The 21806-nt window shown below is 30.3% G+C and overlaps 2 protein-coding genes across 4 annotated transcripts in view; both read left to right on the top strand.

Moving 5' to 3' along the window:
* LOC128996268 (hemicentin-2) overlaps window positions 1-21806 on the top strand; it is a 420963-nt gene that overhangs the window by 36236 nt on the left and 362921 nt on the right. The window lies entirely within an intron of this gene.
* Window positions 2716-21806, top strand: part of LOC128996651 (uncharacterized) — a 49187-nt gene continuing 30096 nt past the window's right edge. The window contains exon 1 of the mRNA XM_054422076.1: window positions 2716-2779. Within this exon, the coding sequence (XP_054278051.1) occupies window positions 2716-2779 (64 nt within the window). The remainder of the gene's footprint in view (window positions 2780-21806) is intronic.

The following is a 21806-nucleotide window of genomic DNA, read 5'->3' as shown; positions in this document are numbered from 1 at the left end:
GCATTGAACTCTGCTAGCTAAGCCCTTTAAACTGATGTGCATATTGACCTATGCTCCCATTTAAGATTTCCTTCTGACTCCTCGTGGGACGTCCCCATGATATGACAGAAAATTGATCGTTCCTTAAAAAAGTAGATTTTTAAGTGTGGTGTTGATGTGCAAAATCTTATTGATTTATCTGTTGTCGTTTAGAAAATATTAAACCAGTCCGGGACTTTTGGAACAGTCTGTATATATATAAGCATGTGTATTTACAATACTACGTTACCTAGATATAATACTTGCTACTCTAGGTAATGTACCGACCTTAAGATACAGAAAATATATTTCAGAGTTATTCGCATCAGTTGACTTAAAAATTAATCCAAATGTTTTCTTAAAATCCAGATTTTCTTAGTTTTTATAATTATTAATATTATTTTTTAAATACAATAATGTTTTTATGGCTTTTGATAGGATAGCTAGAGCATGTTTTTATATATTTGTCTTGGGTCTTAAAAGTAAAGTTGCCTCACTTACCTTTTGTATGTGAAATATATATTTATAGCTATTAGTACAACTGTAATAATAAAGAAGATTTTCAACATAACAAATATTCAAGAGTTAGGAACACAATTGAATGGTAAATTGAAATATGTATATTTAACAATATTGAAAAAAATCCCATGATGCTTGTTAATCGAGTGTTTGTGATTATTCATAAAATTAAAATCCTGGAAACAATACACCGACCTAATAGTGGAGTGGTACAGTAGTATTAAAACGGACATTTATCGTGCAATGTAACACATCAAACTCGTCAAGTGAAAATGTTTCAACCTCATTCAATGCGTTTACATTAACACAGGTGTTTTTTAATATGCTCACAGATAAAAACAAATAGTAGAACAACAAAAATAGACAGCGTTTAAACAGTTTTCTTTAAATATACTATTGAAGTGTACGTGGAAACTATCTTTTACAATAAAAATTCTCATGTAAAAAGATTATAATACATCTATTTTAATAAGCTGGAATATTTTTGAACTGCTTGAATTGCTTTTGAACTTTTGAAAAGCCACCCTCGAGGTAATGGAATGCTAATGGTGTTACAGAAACCTATTTCAACGTTAAAGGGTGACCGCAATGGTTAAATTGCTAAGAGGGGGGAGGGATATAGGGTGAAAGTGCAGGGAGGGATTTAGGGTGATAGTGAAGTTTTAGGTTTTTGTACAACAATAATGTAGCTGACAATTGCTATATTGCTTTGTCTTGAAGCTATTCAGTTACTGTTTTTGTTGTTTAAATCTATTGTATAATTATTCACGCATCTCTATATTTATCATTTCCTTTGTACAACAATTAGAATATATTGAATTTATTGGGCATTAATTTACAAAAAAAAGGTAATCCTATATTTTATTCTTTTCTTACCGATAACACGTTACATTAAAAATCTTTTTTAATAACAAGTGAGGTAGACTGTAATACTAGACACCTTCCTAATGCAGTTACAGATCTTACAATTTTAATAACCAATGTTAAAAAGAAATGAAAACTGTTACAGCACTTTAGTGTTGTGCCGTGTGTATGTGCTCAATGCTCAACGGCACTGTTTAATTTGTTGCGTGGTTGGTGCTACTGGCTGCGTTCTGCTGGACGTCGTTCGGGTGATTTTGTGGCTCCCGTTTTGTCAGACTTTGGGTTTGAGATTGTTCCAAGGCTACGGGGTTTTCTTCCGGAAGAGTTTTCTTTTGTGAACCCTGAAGTTTTTAGTTTCATAGACCCGTTTCCAACTGCTCGGAATGGAGCATTTCTGCGAGTAGAGTTTTCATACCACGGGTAAGTTGAATTCGCCAGGCCTAGTCCTCGCTTATTTCATTTTGTTTCATTTTCACTGTTTCACTATCGTTCAGAAATGTTTTATAGAGTCATTTTGATGTTTATTGTACTGTTTTCTGAGAGTTTCGAGTCCACTAGATAACACAATGTGCATGCCTCGTTGAGTTAACTTGGTCAGTACAAGTGATATTAAAGGTTGAGCCAATTTTCACGTTTAAGGTTAAAAGACCAAGTTAAAGTGTTAACGTCATTTCTGTGTAATTTTTTTGAGTCATTTTGTGTAATTTTTGTGTTTAACTGTGAGCTGGTCTGGACCCAATCATGTTAAACGTTTCTAGGCTAGTTCTAATTTTGTTTGTGCTAGTAACTTTTGCTAGCCTAAATTTTTGCTGGTCAAATACAGTAGCCTAGCCAAGATAATAACCTTTTAAATATCCATTTTGTTTGTTCTTAAACTTGTGAATAGTAAGCAAGCACATTCATGCATTTTCATTCATGTGAGATCATGTTACCTTTCTCTAGAAAACAATGTTTGGTTAGGCTAGACGCTAGAACAGCTTTTGTAAAAATGTGGTCGCTGACTGCAGGTAAAGAGAATGTTTTACGCTCTTTTGATTTATTCAGACCTAGTGCAAACTAAATTGTGGACTCTGAGACATGTTAGCCTTAATTAGGCCAGGTCAGTGATCTATACTTTGTATCAGGGTCGGTGACTCCACCTGCGGCCTGCCACCTTTAGAATGCTAGAACCTGCACCCTTATGAGCATTCTCCGGTGGGACTGACTTCTGATGGGACTGCGCCATACCACTCCCTGTGCACCACCCACCTACACCGCTAGGACTACAGTTACTCCGGCCTAACACCGTGCTGCCGTGTCTGGGGAGCGGCCACCATGCCCTTGGCTCACTTCTACTCCCTGCTAACCCACCTGGACAACAGCGAGGGTTTACGGTCAGGTCAGTCCAGTCCATTCGGAGAGTCTCATCCATCATGAAGAAATCTCACTCAACATAGGCACCTTTTTATTTAACTTATATAACTAAACCTTGTAATCTTTTTACCTGCAATTTAACAAATTAGGCTTTCATTCTCTAAATTTAATTTATCCTTAATATTTTTATTCAAATTTTAAATTATTTTCTCTTAATTCTGTTTCACACCCCTTGATTGAGGGTAAAATCTTTTTTTTTTCCTTGACGGTTATTTTACCGCTTGGAATATATTGTTGGAATATATTTTTGCGAGGCGACCACATTTGTTGATAGCGTAAATGTTTTTTCATGTTTGTAAATGTAAAGATTATTTATTTTAAATGTAGGCCTAGGGCTAATGTGATTTCTTTTAAATGTTTTAAAAATGATTTTATAAGGTGGCCACCTAACCTAACTGAAGTTAAACTTGTTTGAAATAGTACATCTAAATGTTTTCGCCTTATGGCAGTTTCAGGCTTACCAAAATATAGCATTTCTAATTTTAAATTAAATCGTTTTATTAAAGAAATTTTTAAATATTTTTAAAGCTTTGATTATTATCTTGGCTAGGGCAATGCCTAATGTTTATTGTTATTTATTGTTGTATTGTTATATTTTTCCTATATATATTGAATTGAATAAATTTATATTTTTGTCCAGCCAGCTCTTGTGTTGTCATTGTTGGTCCTCCACCTCAGCAATATTGTGCCGGAATCCCACCATTGATTTTGCGCTTCCAAGGGCTTCACCCTTTTGATCAATGGAGTTGGGAATTCGGTTACAGTGTGTTGCTAGCTGATTGATTAGCGCTAAGTCAAGAGTCAAGAGTATTTATTCCATTGACCTATAATAATACAGAAATAGGTACAGTCAATAATGTTACTTAATGCTAAAACATTAAATTAAAATTAACTGAAAAAAGTGTTGGACTGCTGTGAAAGGCCGGGTTCGATTTCCGGCACATCTACAACACGGGTTTGGACTGATTGCCCTGAAATCCTTCGATAATTTTTTCTGCAAATATTTCACCGGCATGGAAAAGATAAATACCAATTATAAATTTTTAATATTCATTAAGCCATGCTTACATAATAGTTTATGAACTTCAATACGGATTCTAAGTCTTCGATATTTCTTTCAACATAAATACTTTACCAATGTGTTTCAAATAAATAACATAGAAAATAAAATCTTTAATAGCAATTGTTATAAGATGTTTGTCTTCACGATTCATTCCAATATGCCAAATAATTACTTTACAGTAAAACTTCCAAGTCATGACTATTCATGTTATTTATACACATTCGTTGTGGAAAATTGGACCTAATGCAAAGTAGCTTCAATCAAACGGGATAACGAACTCTCTTTGAGTTGTGAAATCAAGGTTTCTTTACATAATATGATAAGCTAACAAGGTTGTTTTGGGTTGATTTAGAGGTCATGGTAAGGAAAAGTAAAGCTGACTGCTCCTTACACACACGTGCATAATAGTATAAGAATATATTAATAACAAACACATTGAGGTGTTATTTTAAACATTAACCGTTGGCGACGTTTCATCGAATAATGCAATTTTAAATGTTTTTAGCATGCATATTGAAGTTTAAAAACAGTTAAAGATTACATAATAAACTATGTTAACTTTCAAAACAGATTTAACAGCTTCTTATAAGAAATGATAATGAAAATATAAATATAGAACATGTAATATTCATTTAGGAATTAGACCCTAAACTTGATTTGTCTTTTTAGCTCAATAAAAAACAAAATGCAATTTTTTCATTTTACTATTTGATTAAATCGTATAAATTTAATTGTTTACTATTTAAAAATAAAACACACAAAACAAATAAAAACAAGCAATATTTATATTTCCATTCAATACTCAGATACTCCCATAGTTAAGCAAATGTTCAACATTAAAAATATAATATTTGAACACAAACATCTATTAACAGGATGTGTAGTTTCGAAAATAAGTGATAGAAATAAATGGGCAGAGAAGAAAGAAATTGGTTGATCAATGGATTATAGAGCTCCTCCCTCATCCGGTTTGCAAAAGAAAACAGTTATTACTTCGTGCAGCTCAATTGTAAATTGTATTTTCCCATGAATAATCAATATTGCTCAAATTGCGTTTATACACTAATCTTTTTGTAAACAAACAATAATTTTTATGTTGTAATTGCCTTTTTTTAGATCCTTGGCATTATCATTTATTATTTACAATCTTTTTAATTTTTTTCAATTATAATAAACTTTATTTGATTAAGAAAACGTATTAAGGAAACGGACATTACTATTTTTTATTGATTAGTGCAGCAAACTTACAAATTATTTCAGCATGATTTTAACGAAATTGTTAAAAGATCCTTTTAAAATAATCTTGAGTGATTTTACAAAAGGCAATGCAAAGTCTAAACAAATACATTTTAGATTTCACTATTACAAAACATAATTTCAATCCTCACTCCGAATTTAATAAATAAACAAGCTAACGCTTTAGCAAATTTTACTCTTAAAGCAACAGGATTGCTACCTCTGTTGCATATCTTAGACTTTGAATAGGACATAAATACTATTTTGAGACAAAACAGCAGGTAGTAAGGTACTGGAGAGACCAAGATAAAGTAGCTCTTGTTGAAATTACCAAGGGTCTTGATTTAATGATCTTGTAGAAGCAACGTTTGGCTCACTTGAATGGATTACTATGTTAAGTGTTTGTTCAGTTAAGGAAATGGCAAATTATAGTCAAGAGAAACCCCATATTAAATTATCTCATACTTAAATATTAATTTTGTTTGAATCAAGTTTTTTTCAATCCATAATTAATGTCATTTAAGTTTTCTTGTTCACTATGAAACATAATCCTTCAAAAATATTCGTTTTTTTAGTAATATTATTTACATTTTAATGGTAAGCGAAGATTACAAATACTAATCAATAACTTGGAAACCTTGTATTTACTAAGCATTTTACATAACCCTAACATTGTCTTAAGTATCATTACATTTTATGAAACAATCTATTGCATAAAAAACCACAATGATTAGTTCAATTAGAAGGATTGGAGTTAGATTTGAAGAGATATAGTGTCAACAAATTATAACAAAACAAATATTTTATTATTTTGACGCCAGAATATCTTAGAATGTACAATAGCAAGAGTATATTGCAACCTAATACTTCCAAAAAGTTACATCCATCATTAAAATCATAAATTAATACAACTGAAATAGCAATACTAATAAAAAAACTACCAGTCCAAAGTAAAAGAATAGAATGAAATATAATTACAGATCAACTGTTGACTATCAATAGTCAAAAGTCCGCAAGTTATGGTATTAGTTCTTTAATATGACAATATATTTTCTCACTATAAGAAATATGATAACTTTTAATGCAAAGAGCTCTAATATATACTTACGGGATGTTTTAGTGTCCATGGACACGATGTTTCGTATGTTGGTAAATAGACACTCATATGTTTTGTTTTCATAAATTACAAAAAAACTTACTCAAACTGTTGCAAAAATTAAACAGCTCCATAGCCACTAGGCCAACAATTTTCGAATGTTCTAAAATAATTGCTTATCATTATTAAGTGCTTAAGAGACATGTATTCCTAATTAATAGTTCGACCTACTGCATGTAAATGGATAAATAATTTAACACTACGAGGATCATATGGTCGCGAACATATTAGTTTAATACATGGCACTGTATGCAATGCAAAGTTATATGTAAAGAAAGATTTTTAAATTAGGTCATATGCGGGCTTGATTAATATGCATAGCTGACTTAACAAAAACTTAACAAAAAATATGTACCTAGTTGAGTGATCAAAATAGGTTTTTAAGCTTGAAATTAAAAGAGTTATTTTTATATATTTTTTTTAATTTTATTTATTTGTTGTTATAGAATGGACTAACATAATCATTTAAAATAATTCTGGTTCTAATACAACAATCAGAAAGCTGTTCTCTCCTTAGATAAGTTGACAGTGATTCATTTTTTGATATGTGTTTAACAATCAAGGTTCAACAGTAATTCAACCACACTGTCACCACAAACCAACAATCAACTACATGTAGGGTCCTGTGATATCATAGATCCAGTCCCTAGGGTCACAGCTACAGAACATATAAGCTCTAGTGAACACTGATCATTGTCCATATCAATAGACATTGACATATCCCTAGGGTTGCCTGGGACTAGATCAAACAATCCGCAACAATAATGATGAGAAGCATGCGTCAGTTGAATACATTAAAATGAAAGTCAATAAATACTAGATCAATTTAGGAGTATGCACAAATTGTGATAGGATATAGATAAAATAATGTGAAAATACTCTTTTTTCAAATTTTGATATTGATATCAATAAACATATTTTAGTTCTTAACTTGCAAAGTGTGACCTTTACGATTGCCAAAATGCCGATAAACAAATAAACCGACAGCATAATAGGGCGAATACACGTCCCATACCTTAGAATATAAAGGACTCACCTATGTACCAGCCAAAGACATATGTCAATAACCCAGATCCTAACAATAGACGGGTTGAAGGGATAATTACAACCGTCCTTAAAATATATATTTCAATATGAAACCAAAGTATCGTTTAGTACTAATTACGTTGCCTTAACGTATTTGAAGTTATTATGTTAATTTGTAAATATCACACAATCTTATGTACTGGGTTAGCCCATATTGTACATTTTCATCAACATGTATCTTTCTTTGGTTAATATAATAATAAATTTAAATATCACCCTTAGATAGTGATTCATAGAAAAGTGATACAGTAATATTACTTTAAGGTGTTCTTTTTGGTGGATATACAATTAATCCGTATAGCTAAAATCTACAATTAACGTAATTAATTATCTGAATTAACACGTTCCTTTAAAATAAGTGTCGTATTTTAGAATTAATTTTTCATTTAATTTTTAAGGGATAAACATTTTTGTTGCATTGAAATACTTGATGAGATTATAAATCCCAAAGTCTGAGAGTTAAGGTAAAAATCCACAATAAATACATAAATACAAGATATATTCAAAAATCTAGATCATAAAGACTCTTCGTGACAAATCCATACCTTTATATTTTATATCACATACTGTACTAGCTATACATACATTTTCTTCTATTAGCCTTAAATATGATAAGCCAATACCTGTAATGTAAACGGATAAATCGTCATATTATCAAACCATCAAAACAAAATATACAACCAAACATGTTTATAATACACTTGGATTAGAAAGAAAATTCCAACTCAAACTTGCTTTCATCATAATTATTGCTTGATGCTGCCAAAAGGGCGTTTTATGTTTACTCAAATTATAAGTTAAATATCATTGAATTATAGATAAAACTGCTTGACTATATTTTTGTTCGAAGGTTTATTGCAGTTTGGGGTTCAAACAAAGAATTGACTATATTAATATAAACTTAAGTAAATTTTCAATAAAATGTGAAACAAACATAATACAAGTTTCCTCTGTATAAAGGCATAATCGGAATTGAGACTGTAAGTGTTATCAAACCGGTTACATGAAATAAATTGCCAATAACGGTTATTTATTTGAAAGCTTAATGTATCACTTTAAGTAACATATAAATGACCTTCAGTGAAGTGTTATCTAACACGCACTATTCCTCTTATTATAACATATTGCAATTATTGGTATCTTGTAAAACAACAAGTATCTCAGAGATAAGTTTAAGTTAAGTGTTGACAAAACGAGAACGTGACTCACCATTTCTGTAACGGTTACAAATAACAGATCCTAAAGTAACACAAGTTGTTGAGCTTGGAAATAAACTTTAGTAAAGTGTTGCTGAAACGTTACAGGAACGTGACAGTCCAAAAGTTACTCAAGCAATGAAAGTTATAAGCTTACAGACAGTGTTGAATTAAAAAAGAGCTAAACAAGTCATTTTAATCATGATAAAGTATGATATAAGCTTTACAAATTATAAACACAGTTACTGTAATCAAATGACCTACTACTGAACTTATTTATTGTTAAGGCATTTAGTATATCTTCGGTAATTAATTATCGAACTTACGTTTTGCCACAAGTAGTATACAACTGGTTTCCTTTCACGTTTTCCTTTTAATTAACCTCAAGCAATATATTACTCCGACATAGTATTAATGTGACCAACCGTAACCGTAAATGCTAACAATTAAGGCTCAAAACTCACATTAAAATATAAACTTGTTTGCCCAATTCTAACACCAAAATGACAAGTCTAGTAGTCTGCTGAGATATGAAGACGAATGGCTAAGCTTTGTTTGGGACGAAGAGGATAGGATGAGTGATTGTCTTCTGCCTTCAAAACGTTAGCAAACTAGTACAATTATTGAAGAAAATAATGATAACTAGCTGCTGTACCCGTGTTTTGTAACGGTAAGAAAATTAAGTTTTATAATCATTAAATAGATTTAGAATAAATAATCTAAATATAGTGTTATTTGCCTATTGGGTCTGATGATGATTGGTGTGTGAATCGAAGTCGATCCTCACTTACTCTCTTTTATGTATATTTAGCGTCTTGTTAGTAACAGTATAAGTGTAAATATATATTTTAAGTGTTATAAGATGTTTCTTTTATTTATTTTCCGTAATAAGTAATCCATCGTACAGTTTTATATAAAAAATCATACCACATAGTTGATTAAATATATTTAATTACTTTGGGTCAGCTGTGTGAAGCTGTGAACTAATTATTTTTAAAATCGTGCTTGTTAACATTTAAATTTCAACGCAATGGAAAAAAAATTGAGTTTTCTCATGCTTCTATGGAGACCATTCTAATGAATATTCACTTTTGAAAACCACACCAAAACTTTGGACATTTACGTGTTAGAACCTACGGTGGAGCCCGATAGGAACTCAGAGAAGTGAATAGTCCTATGGCATTCCTAGGTATGTTGACTATCTTTGTGCTTAACTTGGGCTGGATCGGTTTAGTATTTTAGTCACGGCAGCCGGACAGACAGACACCGCCCCCATTTCATAATAGCATAGATGGGTAGATAGTATTATTGAATTAACTCAAATGCATTAGTAATTTACAAAAATGATTGTGTTGTAGGGCTAAAGAAAAATAATAATTTTAAAATTTATATAACGACCAAAGATTTATATAAATAATTTATCCAAAGTCTTTCAAAGCTTAAATGTCTCTACAGCTATAATTTAAACGGAAAAGCTATCTTGATATTAAATTGAGTATTTAAAAATTCTTTAAACAAGTAAGCTCTAAATTCTTCAGCTCTATACAGCTCACAAGGTTAATGAAGGTCAAAGTATTCAAGGAAGGCGCATCGTCAATTACAGCTAACGACCATTCTTTGTTGCCAAGCGGTGATTTAGAGCCCCAGTAGAGCCACAACAACCTCTCATTCTATCAGAGGAACTTTCTTCGTATATTTTATATTTATTAAATACTTCAGAAATTCCTGGAGTAAAATTAATATGCGTGCTTCAAAATACAACTAACCAGTTATCTTCTTATTAAAGAAAATAGGTACTTTCGTATTACACAACAACACCGGTAAATAGGCTTTGTAATAAGATTGTAATTAGTTTTCATAAGAAAAACTGTTTAACTTAACCCAACCTAAGATGACTAACCTAACCTAACCACCTTTATGTTAGGTTAGTCCATGTTACATTATTAGGTTTGGTCAGTATAATACGTGTGTACCAAAAAATTAAATACATAAAACATTACAGAACATTAAAATCAATTTACAATGTAGTGTGAGTAAATAAAAAAAATAATAGTTTACTTATATTACGTATAAGCGAAATGATCGCTTGGCATAAGTTGGATTTGGAAGGGAACATTAAATTGAGAAAATACAAATAATGTAAAAGTGTTTTTCGAAGCGTATAAAAACACAGTTGTTTTAACATTTTCAGTTTAGTCAGATTATGATGAATAACTTATAAGGAACGTTAATATGTGACGATACTGGCAAATGCTTCTCCTTAAAGCGTTCCGGTATTGTTTTATAAAACGAAGGGTCAATTTTGTATTGAGCAAAGAACGTGCTAAAGACAACTTTTTAGCAAGTGTTCTTGAAACATAACATGAGACGTGACTATCTTATAGGAACTGAGACAAACGAAAGATTTAAAAAATCCTCTGATCCTACCACGTTTCTTTTCTCATACCACGTTTCATCGATGGCATACATGTTGAATATTTCATTTAATTTTTACATCTATATTGTAAGTGAATCTTATGAGCTTCAACTAATAAATATGCATAAACACATATTTCGTGTAGGCAATTTAAAAATACACTTTTATTTTACTATCAACTTAATCTAAGTTTAATTACTATTGTTTTGTTTCAAAACATATTTTTGAAAGGTTTAAAAACAATTGTTTATACATTCCGAAATTTAAAAATTTAAAGGTTTCAATTATAAATAAATAGATTTTTGGGTTTATTTGATTAAACTTATAGGATCTAACAGACTAAATCTTTTATCATATATTTTCAAAACCTTTATATAGTCTGAGAAAACGTTATACTTGATAAATGATGTAAAAAAATGGGCTTAACAGAGTCGTTAGTTATGCCATAAATGCCTTGTCACTTTTATCTTGTTGAAGCAAAACACTTTTGTAGTCATGTCTTTACAAGCATTATAAGTAGTAATGATTAGTTATTTATGTTAAGCATTTATAAGCATTGAAAATATTTAGTGGTAGATAGAAAAAGTTTTTAAAATATTTTAGTAGTTTTCATATATTTTTATTGTTTACAGACTTAAATGTTTTTTATACGTTAAGCTGTATTTTCAATATAAATGTTTACTATGGTAATTATAAAAGCACGTGAAAGCTAAATCAAATAAATTTCAACTCTGTAATATCTTTTAAGCCTTACCATCTAAATACATGGTCTGGATAAGACGAGTTTTACTATTATGTAATGTATACAGTAGTTATTCCCCCTAAGAGATCCTATTATTCGTTATATTTTGTAAGAAGATTAGTAGTAATAATTCATAGAATCATGAGATTGCTGATAATTTTGCTATTCATTACACAGTACGTTATAGCATCACGCTTTATTGTATGTCTCAGACTGACAATACATTACCTTCGATATCGTCTCGTTGAATAATTACGTAGTAAAAATGTTCCAGTACTGATGTTTAACTCTTAATTACGGGTTTTTTCACTTATGCTGTTAGTTTTAGGTCATTATATGCAGTCCTACAAGGATATATTACTAAAAGGCGTACGAAATAATAAACGGCAAACTAATGATTTTTTTTCTTTTACTGTTAAGTGTTTAAATGTTTTTATAAAAATATTAATTAAACCCAGATATCGTATTTAATTGCAATTATACTATTTACATTATATAAGGAATAAGATGAGAACCAATTTGTTTACCTACAATTAAAGTTAGTTTTTTCCTATTAATATTGTATTATATTATGTCACCATTTAGTAATTTCAAGTACCCAATCATTATGATTCATTATAATTTATATATTTGTAATATTTCCAGGACCCGAAAAATATATATTTTTGAATATTTACTATATCCTATTATTTTATTACTGTATATTTTTCTGTAGTGTTGAAAACTCGATTGAAAATTAATCAGATGTATAATTTCCATTATAAAATCACTCAAAATAAATATGCTGTCGTAACTCTCACTTTATACAAAGAGTTTAATAATATTAGATTATATTTAAAGCTTAGAATGGCTCCAAGCTATACTAAGTCAAACGTATCTTCAGACAAAGTGAATACACCGCCTTAGAGACTCATCTGTCTTGAACATCTCCCCCTTAAGCGTGTGAATGTTGTCGTATTTAAATTGGTAATACATACGTTACCTAAGTATATAACACTTATCATACCTCTTGGTGTTGTGCCTAAGTCTTCAATAGTACTTAGAACATGTTCTGCTGTTAAGATTTTTACCTATAGATTTATTTACAATTATCTTAAATTTTTTGTCCGAAAATTTTATACATTTGAATTTACAGTAGCATATTGACTAGTATAGTATCTCATTTAGTTACATGTACCAGGAAATTCTAACATAACTTATATTTTTTTTATATCAATAAAATAAAACAATTGACTCATTTAGGAACTAACAGAGTCCCTGGAACATATTTTTTTCATCAAACACTCTAATATAGACTATATAGATAAAATCTTAATACTTCTACACTTGGTTGAAGGGCATTTATGGCAAAAGTATTCTAACCCACTAACAGCACGGGTCCATACTCTGCTAAGATTGCCATCGTTCTTGGCTTGCTTAGAACTCATCTACTGTACCAGGAAAATAAACCTTCTTTAGTTGGTAGTATTTATTTAAAATGTTCCGTTTATTTTAGAATTTCCGGTGAAACCTATCGTATCCTAACCTAGTCTAACCTAGCCTAAACTAGATGTGGTTACCTAACCTAATTTAGGTGTGGTATAATACTAAAGTACCAAAAAGTTGATGAAATATTCTCATATTATTTCGTAAGGTGTCAGAAAGAAGAGAAAACGACTGCAAAGTGAAGGATGGCGGTGATACAGAAACTTCCCTAACGTAGTTACAGTTTTCACACCTGGGATCTAATGTGCCTCTAGCTACTGAGACTTTCAGAAAGAATCAAAACTGTTATCCCTTATCCGGGATATTTTATATTTCCTGCTTACATTGTTAGACTAGTTGAAAAGACAGTTATTATAAAAGTTTCGATTTTATGATCCCTGAAATCATTTTCCATCTTCAGAGGAAAAATGACTTTACAAATACTACAAAATTCTAGGTAAAGCTTGCAACATCCATAGAATATCCACAGGATAAATATCGTACAAAAACCATAAAATATTTAAATAAATAAATATCGTTAAAAATATTCACGCTTCAAGAGCCTACTGGGCATTTTGTTTACATAATATTAGCATAACATTTTAGTATGCGCAAAACTTAAATTGGCTTTGTGATTGGCTTACTTATATAAAAATATATCGGTAAGAGTTAAATATGTAATTGTTTAAACTTCATGACAGTACTTGTGTATATTACTCGCTAAAAGGACATAAATACTATTTAGAGACAAAACAGCAGGTAGTAAGACACTGGAGAGACCAAGATAAAGTAGCTCTTGTTGAAATTACCAAGAGTGTTGATTTAATGGTTGTGTAGAAACAACGTTTGGCTCACTTGAATGGAAAGTGTTTGTTCGGTTAAGGAAATGGTAAATTATATCCAAGACAAAAACCCATATTATACTATCTAATTTTTAAAGTTAATGTATGCTACTTATGCATGAAAATAAGTAATAATAAGGTATAAGCCCGGTATGAGGGGTCTTCATTTTATATAAGAAATAAAATAGCATTCATTCAATTTTTTCATTTTTTTTTAAATGGGTTGTCTTAAAAGAAAGAGGTTATTTTTTAAATAAAATTAATATTATTAAAATAAGTATTAAACCAATGTTTTCCTTTCAAATTGTTGTACGAATAATTGAAACAGGATAAAATAACATTTATTTTACCTTTAATTGAGCTTTCAATTATTCAAACAAAAACAATTATATAAATTGCATGATACAACAGCATATTTATATTATACACACTGTTATTTTAAACACTCATCAGAGGGATATTAAATGTCAACAAACTATTAATTGTTTCATTTCATTAAGTTGTAAACATATACTAAAGTTACAGTAGTAAAATAAACGTTTGCGTATTTATCTTGCAATGAAAAATAACAAACATGTGTTTACCACTCCAATACATAACTTATAAGGTAGGTTATTTCTAATTCAAAGATGTTTGCTTAGGCGTTATAAAAAGTATTTTAGGCTATGACTTACATTGAAACTAATCAACACACTTGTTAACACATTTTGAGGAAGTTATCAGAAATATATTTTTTTTACGTGGAGTTTGTGATTAGTAAATGTTTCGATTAATACAAATTCAAACTGTATGTACGTTACAGTATGAGCTTTTATCAATAACGAACAGAAAAAGAGAAGGTATAGTCTTTATGATATTTTGCTTATTCACTCGTCATCCAATGAGTAGACTGTATTTCCGGCCAACCAGACGTTAGTGTGCGTTTTAATGCATCACATGTCACTCGTTTAGGCTACAGGAAGAAGATCGTATTGATAAGCACTAATGGAAATGAGTATCTTGTAATAAAGGGCCGTCCGGTGTCTAAAATTCTTTAAGCGTGTCTGGTATTAAACACTGTCTTCTAGAGTTATTAAGGAGAGCCAAGTCCACCTATTTAGAGGATGAATTCTCGATGTAGATTAATATGGCAGTTTTGATTTAAAATTCTTTTAAGGCATCGATCACAACAGTTGTCAGGTTTGACCAAGATGACAAGGGTTCTAACTTCTAGCTTTTGTTCAGTCAAAACTTCCTTGAGGCCGATGTACCACGCCACACTATAATGTCATAATCAAATAAGTTTAGGTAGCGTAATAGGCTAATTTTGCTGAGTCAAGACTACAGATATGCTTAATCCTGCGTGTTACGTAGGCTGCAGAGTTGATATTACTGCATGGATCATTGATGTGTGGTCCCCGAGTTAGATGTGTATCCAAACTGATTCCCAGAAGTTCAGTTTTCTTTACTTGATTAACAACAGGGAGAGGGGTAAATCGGCCTTTCAGTCTTCCAAAGTTATTTTTGGATGAGCTTGTAGTCAATTTATTCATTAATAACTCAAACACCATATTCACGGTGAAATAAGCGTTTAACATTATGATGTCAAGATTGTAGTTCTGAAAAAGCAGAGCTGTGTCGTCCACATACAGTACATTAATTCGGTATTGTAGTTCTATATTGAACAGCTAAATGTTCATTGGTCAGCAAAACGAAAAGTACAGTTCCAAGCATTGATCCCTGGGGAACTGTTGTTGTTAGGGGAAGTAGCCTACACCTTGCAATTTGTGAGACTCCTTTGACATTGTGTCTCAACTCCACAAGTTGACTTCTGTAAGTCAGGTAGCTATCAAACCACTTGTTTGTAATTCCTTTAACTCCATTGACTGTAGTTTACCTAAGATAATATCTTGGTCTAGGCAGTCAAAGACTTTTGAGTATGACAGCTTAGGTGTTCTCGTAGTTTTCAATTTTGTCAATGAAATACGCAACCAAGTATATAATAGCTGTGCTAGTATACGTACCCTTGGTAAATCGATGCTGATTTGGAGTCAGGAGGTTGACGTGAGTGAGATGATATACTAGTCTTTTTAGGGTGTTTATTAGATTATATTTAAAAATAAAATATGTTAGGATTGGTTTTGGTCCGTAATTATTTAGCTGAGTTTTGTCTTCCGTCTTAAATTTATGGTATACTTTTGCAATGTGGAGTACTGATGGAAAGATGACACTGTGATGAATTAAAAGGATTTATACTTCTATTTAGAGTACATGTCCCTTCATTTTGTGTAAACTAAGTATCATGACTGTTAGACTCTTACCAATTCATGATAGTAAAAGCCTTTACTAAATCGTATACACGGTAACCCTTATATAGGTACTTCTTAGCATACTATAAATAAAATTAATAATCAAAAAAGGATATGACGATGTTAATATAAACATAAATATTTAACCATTGAATAATGTTCATAAAACAATTTTTTGTTAAGCTGAACGCATTAAAACAATTCTTATTTTTTTAACAAGTTATATTGTTTCAGATCTAAATTTTTACAGTTTAAAATAACTTATAAAGGGATTGGTGGGGGTTTAACACTTGTACATAGGTTTTGGGTGAAATCAAGGATGTTTTTTTTTAATTTATTAGATAATTAATATAAATTACCAATATCAACTATTACCTTCGTCGATATCCAAGTTTTTTTGCATTAAGCAAGGTTGTTACATTTTATTTACGTTAATAGTACACATATAAACTATATATTTAATACAAAAGCTAATTTAGACATTCTAAAAGTTATTTCATTTAAACCTAATATGCCTTAGTCAAACGCACTGCATCAAGCTCATATTATAGCATGTTTTCTGCGTATGCCATTATTTTATATTGCGAACATAACTATCTGAAAACAACACTTTTTGGCGTGCGTTTTATGAGGTCGATATTAATACGAACGGTTATAGTTGAATATCACGCCTTGGACTTAGTTATAATAATTTTCCAAGGAATGGGTCTGTGTTTTAAATCAGCTTGACACGACCAAATTAAATATAATTGAGGTATAACATTTTCACCAAAATCGTACTCATACGCGTTTTCTTTATTAAATATGTAAAATCTTATTTATCACAATATGTAATGATATGCAATAATCAGCCACATCATTAACATTACAAAATGCAATATATTTTTTTTTTATATAATATATAATTTTACTCAATAAGTTCGCTTAGGTATAGTCTCAAATAAATAATAACAAAAAATTATTTGAAACATTCAAACAAAGATATATTTTTTCTTACTTGCTCTTTTTATGTACCTCTATTTATGCGCATGTAAGACTTAATTAGATAATGTAATAATTTCCCTTATATTCTGCTTGGATCTTATGTAATAAAACGTGTTCAGCATTACTGTTAAATATGTAATATAAAGATATACGTTAGACATATAATAAACAATTTGTTTATAAACTGCAACTTCATTCATAGAACCATACATACCTACAAAATTATTATATTAAATATTCATAAACCTTAATCGTCTGATCGTTAAAGAGTTGTTCTTACTGGCAAACCTGCATCAAAAGCTCAAAATCATTCCCCTGAATCAAAATCATTTTTGTATCTAACATGAAAACAAATTTCGTAAAGTTTATTAGTGTTTTGCATATAATAATACCAGATACTTTAATGAAATAATGGCTTAAATAATATTTAAGTCAATAACGACATTATACAATAGTTTTTGTTATTTTACCACTACCGGTACTTATTATTATTATATAAAATAAATCAATTTGTTTACAGGTTGAATATTATCAATAAAACTATGAATGGTCTTTATCACTTTGTATTTTTTGTTGTTGAAGGAATTACTTCACTACCTAATTTATTAATATAATTTGAACAGTTTATAATAAAAAGCGATAATAAAATATGTTAATTGATTTTTTATTATATAACGACTGAAGTAGTAAGGCTAAATACTATTGTACCTTTGTGCATGTTCAAAGTATTTAGTGTGAAATAAAATGTTTGGTAAAAGTGAAATTTCTACATATCAATTATTTATTAATTGAGACATAGCGCTTGGCGCTCTACTTTGTGGTGAATATGGCTAATGTTCACTCAACCCGCCTAATTTAGCGGCGAAACATAGCAATTTCATGCAATTTATAAAAATGTTGCACGTTTTTTAAATTATATTGATTGATATATATTGAGAATGTGACATTCTCATTCTTAACTGATTGTTATGTTCCATATTAATTCTTTTGGTCACGGGCATTTCTTATAGTTTCTATGGCACAAATATTTTCACATTATGTGTAAAGAACCCCCTTTTGACCTTTTGTGCTCTGGGGCTTTGATTTAAATATGAAACATGCACTAAGAAAGTTTAAATTAAAGATTAGGAGTCTCTTGTTTTTTTTTTTTTTCGGAAGCCCGATGGACTGCGCAACTAAAGAAGCAATTTCTTAGGTTTGCACTCCAATGCCGATGGTACATTCTCAGTAAAATTCGTGATGTACTATACCAGTTCATCCCATATTTTGTTAAAAATGCTTTACCCAAATACATTTGAAACGCATATGGATAAGCAAATTCAAAGTAAAAAATTTCCAAAATCTAACATAAGGTAAACAATTTAGTTCCTTCAAACAATGTTAATGTTATGTTTAAAAACAAAATAATCTTTTCACATGTGATAATAAAGTTGTTTTGTACCCTTAGGTGGTCTAATTTAATAGAAAAAGAAACATAATATTTTAAAATTCACCCCTGACATTATCTGGTAAGCCAAATTCCCTTGGTGGACAAAAATCGTAAATAAGGTTTGTCCCAGTACCGGGGATTACTCCTAAATAGTGGATGAACAAGTTGGATAACATAATCCCCTCCCAACATTGGTTGGTATTAGTTTCAGCCGTGATCGCAATGCAGTACGACGTTAGCCTCTAAATGAAACAAACTGCATCGCTGTCCCTTCTTAAGTAAGGGGTGAGTGGTACTTGCAATTTGCCCTCATTTACCAATTGGGTGCAGCAATATTGTGTTTCCTTAAATAAATTGCAGAGTACCTCAAATTAACGACTACCTGTAATGCATAATACACAATAACCATTTGTGAATCAGCATAATAATAAAATACAGGAAAATAACCCCTAAAGGTTCAGTATAATCCTCAAGTGAAAAATAATAAAGCAGTAAGAGAATATTTTCATGAATTAATAAATGTCTGATGGAAAGGATGTATTTTTTACAGAGCATTGACATTTTGCTTTGCTTGTTACTTTGAAAGATCGGGCTGATTTCATTATGTATTTTTTTTCTTGAAACTATAAACAATCAGGTATCGCAACGGCGTGTCACTATTAAGGTGAAAAGAAATTAGGATTGCAGTTGGAGTAGAGAGCAATTACATAAACCCTTCTTTTAACTAATTCAAATGGTAATCGTAAACTTGCTTGGACCTTTTATTCAATTGTTGAATAAGAGCTGGTTTATCAAAAGCTGTTGAGTATAAATGAGGTAAGATTGTTTTTACTTTATTACAGCTGGCCGATTAAACATGTCACCCAATGAACTTAAATGCACTACAAAGGACTACAATGTCAAACTGTAAGCAACATTATTACCTAGAGTGATGTATTGAACATGCATATCACAAACTCATGTACATTTTAAAACAAAACAATAAATGGTTTTTTCTCTTTCTTGAAACAACGGTATAATTCCAAAGGTGAATGTTAACCAGGTTTTTTTCATACGGCGCACAAATAACGAGTTAGAAACAGCACATCGACCATATGTGAGTGGTACGGTAGTATTAAAACGGACGTTTATTATGGAGTGGCACGCGTCAAACACATTGAGAGCACGTTTTTAGTCCACTTATTCATTTGTATCACCACAGGTGTTTTTAAATGATAAAATACTTGTGTAAACAGTGAAAAAATTAATGTTAAGTTCTGATTAAGTCAAATCTTAACGTTTCTGAATTGAATATATAGTATAGTATTTTTTTTTAAATCTTGATATATGTCAATGCTAAATGTGTGAAATTAAGAGTAGATAACAAATATTTTTGTTACTTTTGGGTACCTTTTTGGGTAGGCATTATGTGTGTTTATATTGAATTTATAAAAACATAATTCATTTTGTTAGCTTATGTAAATTGAATGAATGGGCTACTTTTACTTTTTGGGTATGCATTATAAGAGTTTATAATGAATTTAGAAAAACCTAGTATATTTTGTTAGCTTAAGAACATTGAATAACATTTTATACGTTGTGGTTTATCGAAACATAAATCTAGGTTAAATATGTGAGAGTTACACCAATTTACCAATAAAAAAATTGGATGATAGTTTCGTTTAAAAACCATTCCCCCTAAATTATAAATTCTTTTCCAGAAGTTTATATACATCACGTATATATATTTTACTTTCCTTAGTACTTTGACAGCTTGAGTAGAAAGACTAAAAAAACTAAATAAAAAATATCGAATATATAAAAATGTTGTCTTGGTTTGACAATGATTCTTTATACATATTTCATAAGTTTTCCATTTGCATTTAAAGTGTCCAGACTTTGTGTAATATAAAGGATGTGCCTGTCAGGGACTAGAAGTGATCTATTGTCTAGTCTGAGGATATTGGAATCTTGAGGTCTTGTAGGATTAATTATGATACGTTATTAGTTGTAGTAATATTCGAAACACATTTCTAATAATTTTTTCTATGTCATGTGCCACAATAATACATTATTTATTTTTTAATTTCTTCGCGTACAAAAGGAAGTTCGGAAGAAGAGTTCGGACTATACTTTTAATAACGATGTTGTTAAGACTACTAAAAGATTTCTTTAGAAGATAGAAGATGGTTATTAAGTCGAGGATTGGTAGTATTTATGTAATATATATTTTACGGGCAATAGACACGATATATCGCATGCTAGAAAATAGGGCAGTACATGTTTCCTGTCAAGGGTTTATATGGAATTTCCTCAACATACTATAAAATAACTGTACCATAATAACGAGAAAAAATTGGCCTTGATAATTTGTATGTTATAAAATAGATTTTGGCGTGAAAAATTTCTCAAGACGCATTTTAGTACTTAAAATAAATATAATTACCAAACCTTATGTTATTTACTAACAGTGCAAAGCATTGCCATGTAAGTATTCATAAAACACAACCTAGTTTCCATATTCAGGCTAGTTCAAATGCCTTATGTCGAAACCTGGTGATTTAATTCAATTAATTGTAAACCAAAAATACTCATATTTTCAATGTCTAAGCACATGAGTTTTCTTTATATTACATCAACACCTTCACTTTTTTTGTATACAGGTTATTACAACTTAACCTATAACATATTAAATCAGTTTCTAACTACATTCCAGATAGAAAATATACTACAACTAATGACAAATAACAAAGCACAGGAAACTCTTTTATCTACTTGGTTACAAAAAATCAAGGTAAATATACATATCAGATGTTTTCATTGATCATAACGTTTCAGAAATTATACAATTTACCTGCATGAAATTATTATTAACACTATTATTACGTAAATGTGCAATGTTGTTTTATTACTTAACACTAAAAAAATATGATTTAACTGACTCATCTAAAATAAAGATTTAATAAACAAAATCTAACCACTACAAACTACCAATCAATAACATGCACAGTTACGTGATATATTTCATAGTCTTAGTCTCTAGGGTCATAGTTACAAGACGTATTGACCTTGATTGTTGTCCATATCAATAGACACTACTGTACTGACATA

The sequence above is a fragment of the Macrosteles quadrilineatus genome, unplaced genomic scaffold, assembly GCF_028750875.1.
Source record: "Macrosteles quadrilineatus isolate MER2022 unplaced genomic scaffold, UCM_ALF_1.0 Scaffold_6__1_contigs__length_79288215, whole genome shotgun sequence".
Classification (NCBI taxonomy): Eukaryota; Metazoa; Arthropoda; class Insecta; order Hemiptera; family Cicadellidae; genus Macrosteles; species Macrosteles quadrilineatus.
This window is presented reverse-complemented; position numbering and strand designations above follow the sequence as displayed.